At 45.8% G+C, this 23,590-nt stretch overlaps 1 protein-coding gene across 1 annotated transcript in view; it reads left to right on the top strand.

The window, feature by feature from the left end:
- The first annotated feature begins 18,800 nt into the window (after window positions 1–18,800).
- LOC122550633 (semaphorin-4F) overlaps window positions 18,801–23,590 on the top strand; it is a 243,093-nt gene continuing 238,303 nt past the window's right edge. The window contains exon 1 of the mRNA XM_043691726.2: window positions 18,801–19,267. Coding sequence (XP_043547661.1) covers window positions 19,150–19,267 — 118 coding nt within the window. The 5' untranslated portion in view covers window positions 18,801–19,149. The remainder of the gene's footprint in view (window positions 19,268–23,590) is intronic.

Raw genomic sequence — 23,590 nt, 5'->3', positions numbered from 1 at the left:
GATCCACGCACAGCTTGATGCAGCCATACACAAAGGTGGCCATCAGGGTGAGGGTGGCATTGGGTGTATTTTTTCCTCCGTTGCCCTGATCTTTATACAATGAGTCCCTTCGGACCCAGTCCATCTTTGACCTCCATATAAACTGGAAGATGGCCCGGGTGACTGCAGCGGCACAGTTTCTGGGAATAGGCCAGACCTGTGCCACATATAATAGCAATGACAGTGCCTCACACCTGATGACTAGGTTTTTTCCCGCGATGGAGAGCGACTGTAGCTTCCATCTGCCCAGTTTCTGCCTCACTTTGCTGATACGCTCCTCCCAAGACTTGGCGCACGCCCCAGCCTCCCCGAATCAAATACCCAGCACCTTCAGGTGGTCGGTCCTGACGGTGAAGGGGATTGAGGATTGGTCGGCCCAGTTCCCGAAGAGCATGGCCTCGCTCTTGCCTCGGCCCCCGAGGCCCGTTCGAACTGGTCACATATGCACATGAGTCTGCGCATGGACAGAGGATCCGAGCAGAAAATGATGACATCATCCATGTACAGGGAGGCCTTGACCTGCAGGCCCCCGCTGCCAGGAATAGTCACCCCTCTCGGGCTCGCATCCTTCCTGATGGACTCAGCAAATGGCTCTATGCAGCACACAAACAAGGCAGGAGAGAGAGGGCAGCCCTGCCTGACTCCAGATCTGACTGGGAAGCTATCTGATTCCCACCCATTGATTGAGACTGCACTGACAATGTTGGTGTAGAGCAGTCTGATCCAATTGCAGATTCCCTCCCCAAAGCCCATTTTGGAGAGAACATCTCTCATATACGTGTGTGATATCCTGTCAAAGGCTTTATCCTGGTCCAGGCTGATCAGACAGGTGTCCAACCCTCTGTCCTGCACGTAGGCGATCGTATCCCTGAGGAGTGCGAGACTCTCAGCGATCTTCCTGCCCGGTACAGCACAGGTTTGGTCAGGGTGAATCACCGACCCCAGAGCAGACCTGACCCGGTTGGTGATTACCTTTGACAGAAGTTTGTAATCCGCATTCAACAGTGAGATTTGTCTCCAATTTTTGAGTTCCTCCCTCTCCCCCTTCTGCTTGTAGATGAGGGTGATGATGCCTTTCCTCATGGATTCACTCATGGTACCTGCCTGAAGCATATTGACATACACCTCCAGCAGGTCCTGGCCAATCAAGTCCCACAGAGCAGAATAGAGCTCGACCGGTAAGCCGTCGCTTCCGGGAGTTTTATTCTTTTCGTGGGACTCGAGGGTCTTGGTCAGCTCGTCAAGAGATAGCGGCTGGTCCAGCCTCTCCCGTGTTCTGTCGTCTAAGACCTCCATGATAGAGGACAGGAACGACTGGGAGGCCGCGCTGTCGGTCGGCTTCGCGTCATACAGACTGGCATAGAAGGATTTACTGATCCTCATGACGTCAGCCTGAGATGACGTTATGGAGCCATCTTCTTCCTTCAGGCTGCTGAGCACAGAGCCCTCTTTGTGCACCTTCTGGAAGAAGAAATGTGAGCACGTCTCGTCCTGCTTCACCGAGCGGACCCTGGATTGGAAGATTATCTTGGAGGCCTCCAAGGCATAGAGCGAGGCTTGCTGGCCCTTCACCTCCTGGAGGTCCTCCGTGACATCGACCCCCAGTGTCTGCAGCAGGAGCAGGTTCTGCATACTTTCCTGGAGCTGGGACAGTTTTCTCCGCCTCTCTCTCGCCTCCTGAACACCTTTGAGGATGAAGAACCTCTTGATGCTCCCTTTTACTGTTTCCAACCAGTCCGCTGGAGACTCAAAGAGGGGCTTCACGGTTCTCCAACCTGCTAGTCCCTCTTGAGCTCCTCAATGTTTCCCAGGTCAACAGGTTTGTGTTCAGCTTCCATGTTCCCTTACCAGCCTGCTGCTCGTCCTGTAGGTGACAGTCGGCCAGCAGGAGGCAGTGGTCAGAGAAGAACACCGGCTTGATGTCGGTGGATCTAACCGAGAGCTCCCAGTTTGTCTCACAGCAATGCTGACTGATACACACTGCTCCCAGTCTGTTTCACAGCGATGCTGACTGATACACACTGCTCCCAGTCTGTTTCACAGCGATGCTGACTGATACACACTGCTCCCAGTCTGTTTCACAGCGATGCTGACTGATACACACTGCTCCCAGTCTGTTTCACAGCGATGCTGACTGATACACACTGCTCCCAGTCTGTCTCACAGCAATGCTGACTGATACACACTGCTCCCAGTCTGTTTCACAGCGATGCTGACTGATACACACTGCTCCCAGTCTGTTTCACAGCGATGCTGACTGATACACACTGCTCCCAGTCTGTTTCACAGCAATACTGACTGAGACACACTGCTCTGAGTCTGTTTCACAGCAATGCTGATTGATACACACTGCTCCCAGTCTGTTTCACAGCAATACTGACTGATACACACTGCTCCCAGTCTGTTTCACAGCAATACTGACTGATACACACTGCTCAAAGTCTGTTTCACAGTTATGTTGACTGAAACATACTGCACCCAGTCTGCTTCACAGCAATGCTGACTGATACACACTGCTCCGAGTCTGTTTCACAGTGATGCTGACTGATACACACTGCTCCCAGTGTGTTTCACAGCAATGCTGACTGATACACACTGCTCCCAGTTTGTCTCACAGCAATGCTGACTGATACACACTGCTCCCAGTCTGTTTCACAGCGATGCTGACTGATACACACTGCTCCCAGTCTGTTTCACAGCGATGCTGACTGATACACACTGCTCCCAGTCTGTTTCCCAGCAGTACTGACTGATACACACTGCTCCCAGTCTGTTTCACAGCAGTACTGACTGATACACACTGCTCCCAGTCTGTTTCACAGCAATGCTGTTGCACACTGCTCCCAGTCCCTCTCACAGCAATGCTGACCTGCTGCAGACTCCTTCCAGTCTGTTTCAGAGCAATGCTGACTGATGCACACTGCTCCCAGTCTGTTTCGCAGTAATGCTGTTGCACACTGCTCCCAGTCCCTCTTACAGCAATGCTGACCTGCTGCAGACTCCTTCCTGTCTGTTTCAGAGTGATGCTGACTGATGCACGCTCCTCCTGATCTGACTCACAGCAATGCTGACTTGCAGCACCTTGTTCCCAATCTGTTTCACAGAGATGCTTATTCATACACACTCCTCCTAGTCTGCCTCACAACAATGCTGACTGCTGAACACTGCTCCCAGTCTGTTTCACAGCAATGCTGACTGTGTTGATGCCTGCTTTTTTCCACAAATCCGGACGACACGAATTTTCTGTTCAATAATAGTTTTATTAGCAGACAACCGGCGAAAGATTCAAAGTGTCACCACAGTAGCCGACTGCCTTACACCCAGAGACAGTATATTTTATAGGAATTGAACAACGACTTATCAGTCACATGGATGATTGACATCACATAACTTAAAGAGGCAATTATGATCTGACAAACCTGATGAATGTCGATGTCCTGAAATAATGTGGGAATTGACTCTAGAAACCGATTATCGTATCTTCCATGATTATGTGTTAATGGAAAAGAATTAAAGCAGAAAGGTTTTGCCTGCTCCAAATGGGGAACTATGCTAATATGGAGGTGAGGTAACTGGGGGGATTAACATACCTATTATAATATGGAGGGGAAGTGAGACAATGGGAGAGGGAGGCAGCTAACTGGGTTGGGGCCACAGCTATTAGTCCTGTCTGGAAAGGACAAAGGTCTTATCTAGGCTTACTTGCATGGAATGGGGGAATCCACATGTGTGGATTGAAAGAGTACAGGCTTTCAGTTGCAGTACGTTTTATTGGTAGTGGGATTTTTAACCCTAAAGACCACAATGTGCTCTGGAAAAGAAGCAAAGCATGGAACTGACCTGCACCCCCCTAGGCCCCCCAAAACACCGTGACATTTACCTTCCTCAACTGAAGCAGACTGCACCCCATCTTTTTCCCCAGCTGACTGCTGCACACTCCTCCCGGTCTGCCTCACACAAATGCTGACTGCTGCATACTGCGCTCAGTCTGATTCACTGCAATGCTGACTGATACACACTGCTCCCAGTCTGTTTCACAGCAATGCTGAATGCTGCACACTTCCTCCAACCTGCCTCACAGCAATGCAGTTGCTGCACACTCCTCCTCTGCTCCCAATCTGTTTCACAGCAACGCTGACTGCTGCACACAGCTCCCAGTCTGTTTCACAATGATGCTGACTGATACACACTGCTCCCGGTCTGTTTCACAGCAATGCTGACTGATACACACTGCTCCCGGTCTGTTTCACAGCAATGCTGACTGATACACACTGCTCCCAGTCTGTTTCACAGCGTTGCTGACTGATACACACTGCTCCCAGTGTGTTTCACAGCAACGCTGACTGCTGCACACAGCTCCCAGTCTGTTTCACAGCAATGCTGACTGATACACACTGCTCCCAGTCTGTTTCACAGCAACGCTGACTGCTGCACACAGCTCCCAGTCTGTTTCACAGCAATGCTGACTGATACACACTGCTCCCAGTCTGTTTCACAGCAACGCTGACTGCTGCACACAGCTCCCAGTCTGTTTCACAGTGATGCTGACTGATACACACTGCTCCCAGCCTGTTTCACAGCAATGCTGACTGATACACACTGCTCCCAGTCTGTTTCACAGCAACGCTGACTGCTGCACACAGCTCCCAGTCTGTTTCACAGTGATGCTGACTGATACACACTGCTCCCAGCCTGTTTCACAGCAATGCTGACTGATACACACTGCTCCCAGTCTGTTTCACAGCAACGCTGACTGCTGCACACAGCTCCCAGTCTGTTTCACAGTGATGCTGACTGATACACATTGCTCCCAGCCTGTTTCACAGCAATGCTGACTGATACACACTGCTCCCGGTCTGTTTCACAGCAATGCTGACTGATACACACTGCTCCCAGTCTGTTTCACAGCGATGCTGACTGATACATACTGCTCCCAGTCTGTTTCACAGCAATGCTGACTGATACACACAGCTCCCAGTCTGTTTCACAGTGATGCTGACTGATACACACTGCTCCCAGTCTGTTTCACAGCGATGCTGACTGATACATACTGCTCCCAGTCTGTTTCACAGCAATGCTGACTGATACACACAGCTCCCAGTCTGTTTCACAGTGATGCTGACTGATACACACTGCTCCCAGTCTGTTTCACAGCGATGCTGACTGATACACACTGCTCCGAGTCTGTTTCACAGCAATGCTGACTGATACACACTGTTCCCAGTCTGTTTTACAGCGTTGCTGACTGATACACACTGCTCCCAGTCTGTTTCACAGCGATGCTGACTGATACACACTGCTCCCAGTCTGTTTCACAGCGATGCTGACTGATACACACTGCTCCCAGTCTGTTTCACAGCGATGCTGAGTGATACATACTGCTCCCAGTCTGTTTCACACTGCTCCGAGTCTGTTTCACAGCAATGCTGACTGATACACACTGCTCCCAGTCTGTTTCACAGTGATGCTGACTGATACACACTGCTCCCAGTCTGTTTCACAGCGATGCTGACTGATACACACTGCTCCGAGTCTGTTTCACAGCAATGCTGACTGATACACACTGTTCCCAGTCTGTTTTACAGCGTTGCTGACTGATACACACTGCTCCCAGTCTATTTCACAGCAATGCTGACTGATACACACTGCTCCCAGTCTGTTTCACAGCGATGCTGACTGATACACACTGCTCCCAGTCTGTTTCACAGCGATGCTGACTGATACACACTGATCCCAGTCTGTTTCACAGTGATGCTGACTGCTACACACTGCTCCCAGGTTGTTTCACAGCAATGCTGTTGCACACTGCTCCCAGTCCCTCTCACTGGAATGCTGACCTGCTGCAGACTCCTTCCAGTCTGTTTCACAGCAATGCTGACCAGCAGCACACAGCTCCCAGTCTGTTTCACAGTAATGCTGACTGATACACACTGCTCCCAGTCTGTTTCACAGCAATGCTGACTGATACACAGTGCTCCCAGTCTGTTTCACAGTGATGCTGACTGCAGCACACTGCTCCCAGTCTGTTTCACAGTGATGCTGACTGATACACACTGCTCCCAATCTGTTTCACAGCGATGCTGACTGATGCACACTGCTCCCAGTCTCTTTCACAGCAATGCTGACTGATACACACTGCTCCTAGTCTGTTTCACAGCCATGCTGACTGATACACAATGCTCCCAATCTGTTTCACAGCAATGCTGACTGATATACACTGCTCCCAGTCTATTTCACACCAAGCTGACTGATACACACTGCTCCCAATCTGTTTCACAGCAATGCTGACTGATACACACTGCACCCAGTCTCTTTCACAGCAATGCTGACTGATACACACTGCTCCCAGTCTGTTTCACAGTGATGCTGACTGATACACACTGCTCCCAGTCTATTTCACAGCAATGCTGACTGATACACACTGCTCCCAGTCTGTTTCACAGTGATGCTGACTGATACACACTGCTCCCAGTCTATTTCACAGCAATGCTGACTGATACACACTGCTAGGAGAAAGTGAGAACTGCAGATGCTGGAGATCAGAGCTTAAAAATGTGTTGCTGGAAATGCGCAGCAGGTCAGGTAGCCTCAAAGGAGAAGGAGAATCGACGTTTCGGGCATAGTCCATTTCACAGCGATGCTGACCTGCAGCACACTGCTCCCCATTTGTTTCACAGTGATGCTGATGCGACACACCTTTTACAGTATGTTTCACAACGATGCTAACTGCTGCACATGCCTCCCAATCTGCTTCATAGTGATGATGACCTGCTGCACACTCCTCCCAATCAGTTTCTTAGCGACACTCCTTCCAGTCTGTTTTGCAATGCTGATGCGGTACACTCCTCCCAGTCTGTTTCACAGTGATGCTGACTCCTGGGCACTGCTCCTGATCTGCTTCACAGTAACTCTGATCTGCTGCACACTCCTCTCAAATTGTTTCAAGCGATGCTGACTTGCTGCCCACTGCTCCAAGTCTGTTTCATGATGATGCTGACTTCTGCACACTGCTCCCAGTGTGCTTCGCATACTGCCAGTCTCCCAGTCTGCTGCACAGCAATACTGGCTCACTTCACAGTCTTCACAGTCACTGAATGTGAGTGTCGTGCTGGAAAAGCACAGCCAGTCAGGCAGCATCTGAGGAGCAGGCGAATCAATGTTTCGGGCATAAGCCCTTCATCAGGATTCCTGCTGAAAACTTATGCCTGAAACATTGCTTCTCCTGCTCCTTGGATGCTGCCTGACCTGCCTGTGCTTTTCCAGCAACACACTCTCGACTCTGAGCTCCAGCATCTGCAGTCCTCACTTTCTCCCAGTCTCTAGATGTCCCAGATTATCATGATCCTTTGAATTTTCTAATATCATCCCTAAGCCACCTCACTCCCTGGTTTTGAGATTTTGTATTTTTGCCCTGAACTTATCCTCCAGATAAATTATTTCTCTCAATCTACATCATCAACTTCTTTAATTGTTTTAAACTGTTAAATGATCCTGTCTGTTGAAGTGAATAATAGTCTAGTCCTTCAGGCCGCATGTGGCAGTCTAGGCTATTGTGTGTGGCCTTTTGAATGAATCCAAATTTTGCAACATGCATGAAAAATGTTTTCTTGCTTTTCAACCACTTATTGCTGCGAGTCGACATTCTCCTACTCAACCAAAATCAAGACGCCCTTAAGATCACAAATGACGCATACCCATCTGGAGGATCAGCTAAAACTGCGGACCTCCATGCTGCAACCAAATATTCAAATGCTTTCCTGCAAAAAGCAGTCACAACAAAGTCATTAAAAGGTTAATTATATAACTTTTTTTTAGTTAGCACATAGTAGTTAGATTTTTACAAAATAATGTGAATTTTGAAGAATATATAATTGCAGTTTCTTGGATGTGGCATTATTAGATTACAACTAACATAATGCGGCCTTCCAACATGAAAAAGTTCCCCACCTCTGGTCCAGTCTTTGCAATGACCTGTTTTAGCTTTGTTTTCTGATCTTCTACAAATTATCCATCTTTGATCTATGCATTCTTAACTTAAAAATCTGGTATAAGGACCAAGGTAAATCAATGTGGATAATAGCCAAAAGTAAACAATAACATTACAAGATAAATAAAGTCGTAATTGGGTAAACTTGAATTTTTTATAAAGCTGTTATAGGAGGAGGGAAATATTGAAAGTGGTGAGCAGTAAGTAGTACTGTTTTAATTATGTTGGAAATAATGAGAAAGACTAGGAAAGAAAATGTGTGAGGTACATAGAACAGAGAACATAGAACAATACAGCACAGAACAGACCCTTCAGCCCACAATGTTGTGCCGAACATTTGTCCTAGCTTAAGCACCCATCCATGTACCTATCCAATTGCCACTTAAAGTTCGCTAATGATTCTGACTCTGCCACTCCCACAGGCAGCGCATTCCATGCCCCCATCACTCTCTGTGTAAAGAACCTACCCCTGACATCCCCCCAACACCTTCCACCCTTCACCTTAAATTTATGTCCCCTTGTAACACTCTGTTGTACCCGGGGAAAAAGTCTCTGACTGTCTACTCTATCTATTCCCCTGATCATCTTATAAACCTCTATCAAGTCACCCCTCATCCTTTGCCGTTCCAATGAGAAAAGGCCTAGCACTCAACCTATCCTTGATGAAGGGCTTTTGCCCGAAACGTCGATTTCGAAGCTCCTTGGATGCTGCCTGAACTGCTGTGCTCTTCCAGCACCACTAATCCAGAATCTGGTTTCCAGCATCTGCAGTCATTGTTTTTACCTCTATCTTTGTACGACCTATTCTCCATTCCAGGCAACATCCTGGTAAATCTCCTTTGCACCCTCTCCAAAGCTTCCACATCTTTCCTAAAGTGAGGCAACCAGAACTGCACACAGTACTCCAAATGTGGCCTTACCAAAGTCCTGTACAGCTGCAACATCACCTCACAACTCTTCAATTCAATCCCTCTGCTAATGAACGCTAATACACCATAGGCCTTCTTACAAGCTCTATCCACCTGAATGGCAACTTACAAAGAGCTATGAAAATAGACCCCAAGATCCCTCTGCTCCTTCACCTTACTAAGAACCCTACCGTTAACCCTGTATTCCGCATTCTTTTTTATCCTTCCAAAATGGACAACCTCACACTTGACAGGTTGAACTCCATCTGCCACTCCTCAGCCCAGCTCTGCATCATATCTAAGTCCCTTTGCAGCCAACAACAGCCCTCCTCACTATCCACAACTCCACCAATCTTCGTATCGTCTGCAAATTTGCTGACCTACCCTTCGACTCCCTCTTCCAAGTCATTAATAAGAATTACAAACAGCAGAGGACCCAGAACTGATCCCTGCGGAACTCCACTTGTAACTGGGCTCCAGGCTGAATATTTACCATCTACCACCACTCTCTGACTTCGACCGGTTAGCCAGTTCTCTATCCAACTGGCCAAATCTCCCACTATCCCATGCCTCCTGACTTTCCGCATAAGCCTACCATGGGGAACCTTATCAAATGCCTTACTAAAATCCATGTACACTACATCCACTACTCTACCCTCATCCACATGCTTGGTCACCTCCTCAAAGAATTCAATAAGACTTGTAAGGCAAGACCTATCCCTGATTTCCTGAAGAAGGGCTAATGCCCGAAACGTCGATTCTCCTGTTCCCTAGATGCTGCCTGACCTGCTGCGCTTCTCCAGCAACACATTTCCATCTCTGACCTCCAGCATCTGCAGACCTCATTTTCTCTTCAAAGACCTACCCCTCACAAATCCGTGCTGGCTGTCCCTAATCAAGCAATGTCTTTCCAGATAATCATAAATCCTACCCTCAGTACCCTTTCCATTACTTTGCCTACCACCGAAGTAAGACTAACTGGCCTGTAATTCCCGGGGTTATCCCTATTCCCTTTTTTGAACAGGGGCACAACATTCGCCACTCTCCAGTCCCCTGGTACCATCCCCGTTGACAGTGAAGACGAAAAGATCATTGCCAACGGCTCTGCAATTTCCTCTCTTGCTTCCCACATAATCCTAGGATATATCCAGTCAGGCCCGGGGGACTTGTCTATCCTCAAGTTTTTCAAAATGTCCAACACATCTTCCTTCCTAACAAGTATCTCCTCTAGCTTACCAGTCCGTTTCATACTCTCCTCTTCAACAATACGGTCCCTCTCATTTGTAAATACTGAAGAAAAGTACTCATTCAAGACCTCTCCTATCTCTTCCGACTCAATACACAGTCTCCCACTACTGTCCTTGATCGGACCTACCCTCGTTCTCGTCATTCTCATGTTTCTCACATACGCATAAAAGGCCTTGGGGTTATCCTTGATCCTACCCGCCAAAGATTTTTCATGCCCTCTCTTAGCTCTCCTAATCCCTTTCTTCAGCTCCCTCCTGGCTATCCTGTATCCCTCCACTGCTCTGTCTGAACCCTGTTTCCTCAGCCTTATGTAAGCCTCCTTCTTCCTCTTTAATAGATATTCAACCTCCCTCGTCAACCAAGGTTCCCTCACACGACCATCTCTTTCCTGCCTGACAGGTACATACATATCAAGGATAAGTTGTATCTGTTCCTTGAAAAAGTTCCACATTTCAATGACATCCTTCCCTGACAACCTATGCTCCCAACTTATGCTCCCAACTGGATAGAAAATCTGATTCACCAAATCCAATGTGATATGTTAGGTGGAGTTCATAAATTATATTTTAGAAGTTTCTTTAACATTCATCCATATTTTTGTTGGTCTTAAAATTCTGATTTGTGTAGTCATATAATACCATCTGATGGTTTTGTACACTTTTTCATTATCTCTACTAAGAGTTATACAGTACTTTTTCTAATGAAGAGAAAAACTATGGCAATGATGGGCTAGAATAGGTGTCAATAAGCTAAAAAGAATGTACAAACAGAAATGGATCATTTGATTAAAGTGAGCCTTCATGGCTTTATGCTTCACGAGAGACTATTGCTTAACTTCTTGATGGAACCATAATCTTCAAGTCCATCATCTTTTGTCTATTTATTTCTACATACTTATCTTCCACATCCATGCATCCGTACTATTCGCTTCAAGTACACTTTGTGGTTTTTAGGTTCATATTCTAATCTCTTTTTCTTGGTAAAGGATTTCTCATTAATTTCCTGTTCATGTTTTTTATTCATACACAGGATGTGGGTGTTGCTGGCTAGGCAGGCACGCACGCATTGCCCATCCGTAATTGCCCTTGAGAGATGGTGGAGCAGCCTTCTTAAACCACTGTGGTGTAGGAGGGAGTTTCAGAAATTTCAGGAAGGAATAATGATATAATTCCAATTGAATACTGCGAATGCTGGAAATCTTAAATTAAAAACAGAAAATGCTGGAGAGGTTCAGCAGTTCTGGCAGCATTTGTGAAAAGAGAAGAAGAATTAATGTTTCAAGTCTGCTATGCTCACGTTCTTAACAAGCGTCATATTGGAGTTGACATTAACTCTGTTTCTCTCTCTGCAGATGCTGCTGATGCTAAGTCAGGGTGGCTTGGGGGAAAACTTGTGAGTGGTGTTGTTCCCATGTATGTGCTGCTTTTATCCTTCTAAGTGGTGGCAATTGAGCATCTGGAAGATGTTGTCTAAGAAGTCTTGGTGAATGTTTGCAATACATATTGTAGATGGTGCACAATGATGCCACTGTGGGTGAGGCAGTGAGTGATGACAATACCAATTAAGTGGGCTGCTTTATCCTGGATGGTGTGGAGCTTCTTGAGTGTTGTTGGACCTCTGGTCATCTAGGCAAGTCGAGAGTATTTCATCCACAGATTCTCCATTTGTGCTTCATAGATGATAGACGGGCATTGAGGATTTGGGATGTGAATTATCACTGAAAATTTCCAAACCTGACATTCTCTTGTAGCTACGATATTTATGTGGCTGGTCCAGTTCAGTTTTTGGTCAATGGCAACCAAGGATAATGTAGGTTTAGCAACATTGACTTTAAGGGCCGATGGTCAGATTTTCTGTTATTAGAGATGGTCATTATCTAGCACTTGTGTGACTCGAATACTATTTGTGACATATCAACCCAATCCTGAACTTGTTGATGAACTGTTTCAACATCTGAGGAGTTGAGAACAGTGCTAAAAATTGTGCAATCAAAATACAGTAAAATACCACCCTAACTTTTATACTGGAAGGAAGGTCATTAATAAAGTAGACAAAGATGGTTCACTTTGGATGGTACACTGAGAAATTCCTGCAGTAATGCCCTGCAAATGAGATGATACACCTCCAACATGAAAACTATTTTTAATTATGCTAGTTATGACTCCAACTAGTGAAGAGTTTTGCTCCAATTCCCACTGACTCCAGTCTATCTAAAATGCCTTGATGCCACACTTAATGCCACCTTGATATTTGGAAAAATATCAATACCTTGATATCTTCATTGGAATGAACGCGTTGCCTTATGAGGAACGGCTAGACAGGCTAGGCCTTTCTCCTCTAGAGGAGAAATTGAGGACTGCAGATGCTGGAGATCAGTGTAGTGCTGGAAACGCACAGCAGGTCAGGCAGCATCCTCCAGCTCTATCTCCTCCAGAGTTTAGAAGAGTCAGAGTTGAATTAATTGAAACATATAAGATCCTGAGGGGATTTTACCAGGTGGATGTTTAAAGGATGTTTTCTTTTGTGGGAGAATCTAGAACTAGGGATCACAGTTTAAAAATAAGGGGCACCCATTTAAACAAAGAACAAAGAAAATTTACAGCCCAGGAACAGGCCCTTCGGCCCTCCAAGCCTGAGCCGATCAAAATGTAATGTCTAAACCTGTCGGTCAAATCCTAAGCATCTGTATCCCTCTACTCCCCACCTACTTATGCATTTATCCAGATGCATCTTAAATGAATCTACCGTGCCTGCCTCTACCACCTCTCCTGGCAACGCGTTCCAAATGCCCACCACCCTCTGTGTGAAGTACTTGCCGCATGTACTTGCCTTAAACTTTTCACCTCTCACCTTGAAAGCGTGACCTCTCGTTATTGAATCCTTCACCCTGGTATAAAGCTTATCTCTATCCACCCTGTCTATACCCTTCATGATTTTGTAGACCTCAATCAGGTCCCCCTTGATCTCCTTTTTTCTAATGAAAATAAACCTAACCTACTCAACCTCTCTTCATAGCTAGCACCTTCCGTACCAGGCAATGTCCTCGTAAATCTTCTCTGCACTCTCTCCAAAGTGTCTACATCCTTTTGGTAATGTGGTGCCCAGAACTGTACACAGTGTTCTAAATGCGGCCAAACCAATGTCTTGTACAATGTTAGCATGACTTACCAGCTCTTATACTCAATACCCCGTCCAATGAAGGCAAGCATACTATATTCTGGATCAGTGGTGCTGGAAGAGCACAGCAATTCAGGCAGCATCCGAGGACAGGCAAAATCGACGTTTCGGGCAAAAGCCCTTCATCAGGAATAAAGGCAGAGAGCCTGAAGCGTGGAGAGATAAGCTAGAGGAGGGTGGGGGTGGGAGAGAGTGGCATAGAGTACAATAGGTCAGTGGGGAAGGAGATGAAGGTGATAGGTCAGGGAGGAGAGGGTGGAGTGGATAGGTGGAAAAGGAGCTGGGCAGGTCGGACAAGTCCGGACAGGTCAGGGGATCGAGTTTCTGGAGGTTAGAAGCTAGGATGAGGTGGGGGAAGGGGAAATGAGGAAACTGTTAAAATCCACATTGATGCCCTGGGGTTGAAGTGTTCCGAGGCGGAAGATGAGGCGTTCTTCCTCCAGGCGTCTGGTGGTGAGGGAGCGGCGGTGGAGGAGGCCCAGCACCTCCATATCCTCGGCAGAGTGGGAGGGGGAGTTGAAATGCCGAGCAACATTTCAACTCCCCCTCCCACTCTGCCGAGCAACATTTCAACTCCCCCTCCCACTCTGCCGAGGATATGGAGGTGCTGGGCCTCCTCCACCGCCGCTCCCTCACCACCAGACGCCTGGAGGAAGAACGCCTCATCTTCCGCCTCGGAACACTTCAACCCCAGGGCATCAATGTGGATTTTAACAGTTTCCTCATTTCCCCTTCCCCCACCTCATCCTAGCTTCTAACCTCCAGAAACTCGATCCCCTGACCTGTCCGGACTTGTCCGACCTGCCCAGCTCCTTTTCCACCTATCCACTCCACCCTCTCCTCCCTGACCTATCACCTTCATCTCCTTCCCCACTGACCTATTGTACTCTATGCCACTCTCTCCCACCCCCACCCTCCTCTAGCTTATCTCTCCACGCTTCAGGCTCTCTGCCTTTATTCCTGATGAAGGGCTTTTGCCCGAAACGTCGATTTTGCCTGTCCTCGGATGCTGCCTGAATTGCTGTGCTCTTCCAGCACCACTGATCCAGAATCTGGTTTCCAGCATCTGCAGTCATTGTTTTTACCTCGCAAGCATACTATATGCCTTCTTGACCACTCTATCCACCTGTGCAGCAACCTTCAGGGTACAATGGACCTGCACTCCCAGATCTCTCTGCCCATCAACTTTTTCCAAGGCTCTTCCGTTCATTGTATAATTCGCTCTAGAATTAGACTTGCCTAAATGCATCACCTCACATTTGTCTGGATTGAAAGCCATCTGCCACTTTTCCGCCCAACTCTCCAGACTATCTATATCCTCCTGTATTCTGTGACAGTCCCTTATGCTTTCTGCTACTCCACCAATCTTCGTGTCATCTGCAAACTTGCTGATCATACCAGCAGTGCCATCTTCCAGATCATTTATGTATACTTATAAACAACAGTGGCCCCAGCACTGACCCCTGTGGAACACCACTGGTCACCTTTCTCCATTTCGCGAAACTCCCTTCAACTGCTACTCTCTGTCTCCTGTTGCTCAACCAGTTCTTTATCCACCTAGCTAGAACACCCTGCACACCATATGACTTTCTCCATTAGTCTACATGGGGAACCTTATCAAATGCCTTACTAAAGTCCATGTATATGACATCAATGGCCCTTCCTTCATCTATCAACTTGGTCACTTCCTCGAAGAACTCTATTAAGTTGGTAAGGCACGATCTCCCCTGTACAAAACCATGTTGCCTATCATTGATAAGCCCATTCTTTTCTAAATATAAATAGATCCTAGCCCTCAGTACCTTCTCCAGCAACTTTCCCACCACCGGTGGTAACAGATAAGGAAACAGTTTTTTCTCTTAGAGGTTTGTGAGTCTTTGGAATTCTAATTTGCAACAGACAGTGGATGCAGAATATTTAAATATGTTTAACGAAGGGGTTGACAGATTCATGATGACTAAGGGGATGATATTGATAGGGAGGACTGGGGGCATTTGGCAGATGCAATTGAATGGAACATTTCAATGTTGGTGAACAAGTTCTCCATTTATTATTTGAATATAAGGTTAGAGGGGTATGAGGAGGTTTAAAAAAGGCTAATGACTGAGTAAAGGAGCTGGTGATCATCTTTACTCCAAGATAAAAAGAAGGGGCGGCACGGTGGCTCAGTGTCTCAGTGGTTAGCACTGCAGCCTCACAGCAGCAGGATCCCAGGTTCAATTCCAGCCTAAGATGATTGTCTGTGTAGAGTTTGCACGTTCTCCCCGTGGTCTGCGTGGGTTTCTTCCGGGTGCTCTGGTTTCCTCCCACAGGCCAAAGATGTGCAGGTCGGATGAATTGGCCATGCTAAGTTGCCCATAGTATTAGGTGCATTGTCAGAGGGAAATGGGTCTTGGTAGGTTACTCTTCGGAGGGTTAGTATGGACTGGTTGGGCCGAAGATCCTGTTTCCACACTGTAGGGAACCTAATTTATTCATTACCAGGACGGACATGCAAGAGTTGAGGTTAAAATTGGATCACCCATGATTGTTGAATGGTGGAGAAGCCTCAAAGGACAGAGTGGCCTACTCCTGTTCCTTGTTTATGTGTTTGTGTGTCCATAAAGGCAGTCCTCCACTATCTATCTTGAGTCAAGCTCTTGGACCAAGGCTGTAATGAAATCTAGAGCTGTGAGGCAGTCCGAATCCAAATTGAATGTCAACAAGCCAATACTGATGACTATGTGCCTCTTTATAGCTTTGTCACTTTAATGGTTGAGAGATGACTGTTGGGAAATTACTTGGCCAATTATTGGATTTTTCTTATGTATTGTCGACAGGACATATGTGGGTAATGTATCATATTGCTGGATAGAGGCCAGTGTTGAAACAGTTCTGGAACAGCTTGGCCAGGAGTGAAGCCAATTCTGGGGCACAAATGTTCAGTACTATGTACTATTGCTGGAATGCTATCGGGGCATAACCTCTACAGTAACCTCTGACTTCCATTTCCAATGACATTAACACCTATTCTTGATCTTCTGTATTACCTCTCTCTTCTGAGCATACTCACTCTGTGTTCCACTTGCTTCCTCTCCTGATTTATCAACAACATAAAAGCCATCCCTGGGGAGAGGCAGTGGCATGATGGTAATATCAATGGACATGTAATTCACATCCTCAGTCTAGTATTCTGGACAAAGTTAGCTGACAGATATCTGATGAAGGGGCAGTGCTCCGAAAGCTAATGCTTCCAAACAAACCTGTTGGATGATAACCTGGTGTTGTGTGATTTTTAACTTAGTCACCCCAGTCCAATGCCAGCTTTTCCACAAATTAATAGTATTCTGGAGACATGGATTCAAATCTCACCATGGTAGAAAAATGACAACTGCATTATAAGTAATCTTTTGGGGTATTGGTAGTGTCCTTACATCTCAGCCAGGAGCCCTGGGTTGAAGCCCCACTTGCTTTAGAAGTATGTCATAACATCTCTGCAAATTATCTAAAAGCCATAATTTTTCAGACCCCTTTGGTTCTGAAGAACTCATATTAGATTTAAACATTAACTGTTTCTTTCTCCACCAATGCTACCAGACCTGCTCAGATTTTCAAGCATTGCTTGCTTTATTATTAATTTAGGTCCCTAGTATCTGCAGTAATTTGCTTTTATTTTATTGTCTGATATAATAACTTGTCTTTCCCCCACTCCTTCCTCACAGATCCAATGTATTCTCTGTCATTTATTAGAGATTTTAACAGCACAGAAAAAGGCCTTTCAGCCCTTCGTGTTCAAACTGGTCATCTCTGAGCATTTGGCTTGATGCCTTGCATACTATTGGCATTGCAAGAGTTCTTCTAAATAGTTCTGAAATGTCTTGAGGTCTCCTGCCTCTGCCACCCTTTTAGGCAGTGAGTTCCAGAAACTCTCAACTCTCTGCGTGAAATGTTTTTCCTCAAATCATCTCTAAACCTCCAGTTCCTTAATTTAAAACTGCCCTGGTTATTGACCCCCTTCTAAATTTGGCCAAATCTGGCCTAATTAATTTTATGTACAACTCCATCATAATCCCCACATCCCTTGTACTCAATGCCTTGCCTAATACCTGACAAAGGAGTGGCACTTGGAAGCTTGTGATTTTAAATAAACCTGTTGGACTATAACCTGATGTCATGTGACTTCTGACTTTGTCCAACCCAGCCTATCACTGGATCTCCACATAATGTAAGTAGCCCGTATGCCAATCTCTCTTCATAACTGAAACTCTGCAGCTCAGGCAACATGCTGGCAAATCTCTGTACCCTATGGCTCCTCGGATGCTGCCTGACCTGCTGTGCTTTTCCAGCACCACTCTGATCTAAACTCTGGTTTCCAGTATCTGCAGTCCTCACTTTTGCCTAAATCTCTGTACCCTGTACGCTGTCACATCTCTCTTACAATGTGAATTCCAGAACTGCACACAGTACTCTAGCTGTCGCCTAAGCAATGTTTAATGCAGTTCCAGCATAACCTCCCTGCTTATAAAATCTATGCCTCAACTAAGAAAGGCAAGTGCACCATATGCCTTCTGAGTCACTTTGTCCACCTGTTCCCAAGACTTAATGGACTGGTGTATATGCACACTGAGTCTCTGTTATCTGCAGTGCTTCCCAGTGTGCTACTGTTCAACATGTAATCCTCACTGGACTTGAAAGGTCAATTCTCCTTTCTCTTTACAGATGCTGCCAGACCTGTTGAGTTTCTCAGAAAGTTCTGTTTTTGCCATCTCTATATTCATGCCTAGAACATTAGTGTACACAACAAATTTCGATGACCCAATACCAATTCTGTAGTATGCCACTGGACATAGGCTTCCAGTCTCAAAAGCACCCTTTGACAATCACTCTCTGCTACCTGCCACCAGCTAATTTTGGATCCAATTTGCCAAATTGCCCAGTATCCAACTGGTGTTTAACTTCTTAAACCAGTCTTTCATGTGAGGTCTTATTAAAAGCCTTATTGAAGTTTATGAGTGTAAGGAAGTTTGTTCTGGATGGGTGTGTGATTGGGGAGGGGTGAGGGAGAGGAAATCGCTGTTTGTTTTAAGTAACCCTCCACTGGCGATATTTTGAATGTACGATTTTTAAAAGATCATGGAAGGGGGAGGTGGGCATCGCTGGCTCGAGCGACATTTATTGCCCACACTAATTGCCCTGGGGAACGTAGAGATGCCATCAAACTTTCAAAAGATAAAAGAACGATAGACTGGACCAAACACGATGAGTCATACAGTGCAGTTTAAATAGGAGTAAAGCGTTCATAAAGGAGATAAGGCTCCTGGTATCTTTGTTGGGAACGGATGGAAGAGGGTGGAGTTTTCTTAGGTACAGATAGGCTGTGACTCAAATTCAGTCCGCCCTCTGATTTACGCGTCTTGCGCTACCTGGCGTTGTTGCAATGCTTGAAAAGACACATTAACAAAAAGCGACTGCGTAATGCTGCGGACTGTCGACATCAATTTTTTTTCTCTCTCTTTCAAAAGGAGTAAAAAGTTTCATGAACTCTGGAGGATTTGGGTGTGAGCAGTAATCTGAATATAAAGCAGGAATTAGTTACGAAAAGTTTGTTTTAAATGCATTATGTAAGAGGGAAAGGGCTTTTCTTTCCAACACCTGGTCTCCTTGGGTGTACTTTGTTTCTTTGTGTGATCATATTGACGACTCTGATGCAAATTACAACCAGGAAAGAGAATCGGAAAAAATAACAGTGGGCGTCGTATTTTGGGATTCTCTTCATTTAGTTTCGGGATTTTATTTAAAAAAGAAAGCAGCATGATGAAAGGAGGATCTGCAGTTTTGTCTGTTTACGTTGCAATTTTGTGTTCCACGGGAGCCTACGTTTTGGGCTTGGCTAAGGATTCAGTTCCCAGGAAAACCATCTCTCACGATGGTAAGTGTCGGTTTCTGCTGTTTTTGTATTTTCTCTCTTAGCAATGTACCTCCACTCTCCAGATTAATTCAGATTTGTTGCTAAGTAGGTATTATTGGTTGGACTGCTGCTCTGCCTTATCAGAGGTTTTAAAGATCGCTTCGCCATGTTTCATATGCACGGCATGGTCAGTGAGGCATTTGTTCATCAAGGAAATGAAAAGACCTGCATTTCTAAAGTGCCTTTTACGATCTTGCAAAAGCCTTGAATCAATCTCTGCACTTCAAGCTCCCATTGTTAGCACTAAAACACGTTCTGGCCTGGTTACCTCACCAGGCTATTAGCACCTGTGGTGGTACTGCACATCATTTATGCCCTTTCTAAAGTTGATTGTTGGATCATTTTGCCTCACATAGAACTACAGGTTTTTCCAGGAGAAGGTGACAAGAGGATGTGTGTTTTGAGTTCAGTGGAACTGGGGGAAGCACTCGTCCTCCTGGTTCTGCAGCTACTATTTTTGAATCTTTCATTACAACAACAATTGTGTATCCTAATGGTTCACATTACTAACCAGTTTCAGAAAAGTTTCATCTTCATATGCGGCAGGATGGTAGGAGTTTTGAAGGAGCTAAATGGAATGTCTGAAAATGGGATTGATGAACCCATTGATAAATTGTCTTGAGCTTGTTTTAAAGTCATGAGGGAAAAAGTGAGGACTGCAGATGCTGGAGATCAGAGCTGAAAATGTGTTGCTGGAAAAGCACAGCAGGTCAGGCAGCATCCAAGGAACAGGAGAATCAATGTTTCCGGCATGAGCCCTTCTTTAGGAATGAGGAAAGTGTGTCCAGCAGGCTAAGATAAAAGGTAGGAAGGAGGGACTTGGGGGAGGGGTGTTGGAAATGTGATAGGTGGAAGGAGGTCAAGGTGAGGGTGATAGGCCGGAGTGGGGGTGGGGGCGGAGAGGTCAGGAAGAAGATTGCAGGTTAGGAAGGCGTTGCGGAGTTCGAGGGATTTGACTGAGACAAGGTGGGAGGAGGGGAAATGAGGAAACTGGAGAAATCTGAGTTCATCCCTTGTGGTTGGAGGGTTCCTAGGCAGAAGATGAGGCGCTCTTCCTCCAACCGTCGTGTTGCTATGGTCTGCCGATGGAGGAGTCCAAGGACCTGCATGTCCTTGGTGGAGTGGGAGGGGGAGTTGAAGTGTTGAGACACGGGGTGGTTGGGTTGGTTGGTCCGGGTGTCCCAGAGGTGTTCTCTGAAACGTTCCGCAAGTAGGTGGCCTGTCTCCCCAATATAGAGGAGGCCACATCGGGTGCAGCGATGCAATAAATGATGTGTGGAGGTGCAGGTGAATTTGTGGCGGATATGGAAGGATCCCTTGGGGTCTTGGAGGGAAGTAAGGGAGGAGGTGTGGGCGCACGTTTTGCATTTCTTGCAGTTGCAGGGGAAGGTGCCGGGAGTGGAGGTTGGGTTGGTGGGGGGTGTGGACCTGACGAGGGAGTCACGGAGGGAGTGGTCTTTTCGGAACGCTGATAGGGGAGGGGCGGGAAATATATCCCTGGTGGTGGGGTCCGTTTGGAGGTGGCGGAAATGACGACAGATGATACGATGTATATGGAGGTTGGTGGAGTGGTAGGTGAGGACCAGTGGGGTTCTGTCCTGGTGGCGGTTGGAGGGGCGGGGCTCAAGGGCGGAGGAGCGGGAAGTGGAGGAGATGCGGTTAAAGTCATGAGGGGTATAGATAAGGTGAAGAGCAGGGGTAGGGGTGTTCAAAAGTAGAGGGCATAATTTTAAGGCAAGAGGAGATAAAATTTGAAAGGGATCAGCGGGGCAAGTTTTTCTCTCCAAGGGTGGTTCATAGGTGGAACAAAGTGCCAGAGTAAGTGGTAGATGCAGGTTCATTACAATGTTTAAAAGACATTTGGACAGGTACATGGACAGGAAGAGTTTTGAAGGATATGGTCCAAACATAGGCATATGGGGCTCCTTTAGTTTGGGAAACCCGGTTAGAATGGATGGGTTGGACCAAAAGATCTGTTTCTGTGCTTTTTGACTTTATGAAATCCTAATCGGTTTCGTAATTATTGGTTGGGGGAAAAGTATTAACCTGGCAAATGCGTAAGTCTACAATACTCCATGTACTGTCACAAAAATTTAAGTTCAGGTGATGAGGAAGGCAAGGGAATTCTGGCCATTATTTCAAGGTCAATAGAGTATAAAAATAGGAAAGTGTTGCTAAAGCGATGCAAGGCACTAGATAAACCAGAGCTGGAATACTATGCCAGTTTTGGTCCCGTTATCCAAGGAAAGAGACTGGCATTGGAAGCAGTCCAGAGAAGGTTCACCAGGTTCATTCAGGGTACATTCAGGGAGAGAGCTGTTTTTAGAGGAGATGGTGAGTTGGTTGGGCATATATTCTTGGAGTTTAAATTAAGAAGACAATCTTATTGAAACATACATTAATTGTAGGGGACTTTGTTTTCCTCTGTGGGAGTATCTAGAACCAAAGGGCATAATCTCAGAAAAGAGATTACCCACTTAAGAGACATGAGTAGGAATTTCTTCCCTCAAAGAATGTCAAATTCTTTATTGCAGAGGGTTCATAGAATTTCATAAAATCCCTACAGTGTGGAAGCAGGCCATTGACCCCATCAAATCCACACTGACTTTTCAAAGAGCATCCCACCTAGACCCACCCCACACATGTAGCCCTGCATTCCCCAAGGCTAATCCACCTAGCCTATACATTCCTGGACACTGGGGGGAATTTAGCTTGGTTAATCCACCTAATTTGCACACGTTTGAACTATGGGACGAAACCAGTGCACCATGCAGACACGGAGAGAACATGCAAACTCTACACAGGCAGTCACCTGAGAGTGGAATCAAACCCGGCTTCCTGGTGCTGTGAGGCAACAATGCTAACCACTGAGCCATTATGCCATGTTGTAAAGACTGGGTCCTTGAGTATACTGAAACCAGAGAGGGAGAGCTGTTTAATCCGTCGGGGTATCAAGAGTTACAGGGAGAAAGTGGAGTTGGGGATGATCAGATCAGCCATGATCTCAATGAATGGCAGAGTAGACTCGATGGACTGAATGGCCTACATCTGCTCTTCCATCTTATGGTGTTTTTTTTATATCAATTAAATCCATAATCATGAGGATAGACATATAACTGGAGACACATTTCTTTGCTTTTCTTTGAGCTGAATTACCTTTATCATGCCTGAAAAAATATCTGTACTCAGTTGATGAGGACCATTATATTCCATTTCAAAGTACTAAGATACCTATAATGGTGACAGTTGAGACACTCAGTACAGTGTTTTAAGCTTTGCAATTCCTTATTAACTTTCATTGATATTTTGTATCCTACAAATATATGTATATGTAGCTGCAGTTTCCAGCGTAAATGGCTTTTGCCTGTCATTTGAATATGTATTCACAATATACCTTTTAAAAAAAGAAACTCCTGATAATGGATAGCAAGTCTTTATTTTCACTTTTTCATTATTGGTATCAAATTTTTTTGTTGTAGGAATATGTGAATTAAAGGGTATTTATATTTAATACATGCCTTCTGGACAGTGATCTTAAATTGCTGGTTGCATTTGTATGGAATGGATGTTCCTTCAGTCATTTGACCACATAAATAGTTGCAGTTAGAGAACAGTTAGAAAAGAATGTTTGGAGACAAATCTACTTTCAAACTGAAACAATGTTGCATTTGCTTTACCAGTTTGCTATTGTCAGCGTCACTAGGGTTGCCACTTGCATGCCCTGCTGCACGCACAGATTATTAACATCCAACAGTAGAGTTACCTCTTGCAGCGAGGTAAATATACAAAGCAGGCATGTGTTCAACTGTGCTGAGCTCATCACATGTCCTTAGGATCTAGTGACAATCTAAGATTTCTCATACTCCTCTGCTCACTACTATAACTGGCCCTCTCTTTTCTGAGGGACATCATTATAGGCAAGTGAAAATATTCATTCAAGGGCTCTTGTGGAGTGGTGATAAAGCCCCTACCCCTGGGTCAGAAAGCTGGAGTCCCACCTGCTGCAGAAGTGTGTCAGTCTGAGCAGGTTGATTTAAAAAAAAATCTTAAATATGATTATAGAGATGTGGCTCAGTTATGGATAGGTCTGGCAGCTTAATGTTCCAGGGTACAGATGCTTAGTAAAGGATAGAAAAGGGAGCAAGAGAGGAGGGGGAGTGGTGTTTTTGATTGGGGAATAACATTACGGCTGTACTTCGACAGGATATTCCTGGGAATACATCCAGGGAAGTTGAATCATTAGAATCCCTACAGTGTGGAAACAGGCCATTTGGCTCAACAAGT

The sequence above is a fragment of the Chiloscyllium plagiosum genome, unplaced genomic scaffold (genome assembly GCF_037043375.1).
Source record: "Chiloscyllium plagiosum isolate Xiang-an unplaced genomic scaffold, Cpla_swu_hap1 HiC_scaffold_1, whole genome shotgun sequence".
Classification (NCBI taxonomy): Eukaryota; Metazoa; Chordata; class Chondrichthyes; order Orectolobiformes; family Hemiscylliidae; genus Chiloscyllium; species Chiloscyllium plagiosum.
This window is presented reverse-complemented; position numbering and strand designations above follow the sequence as displayed.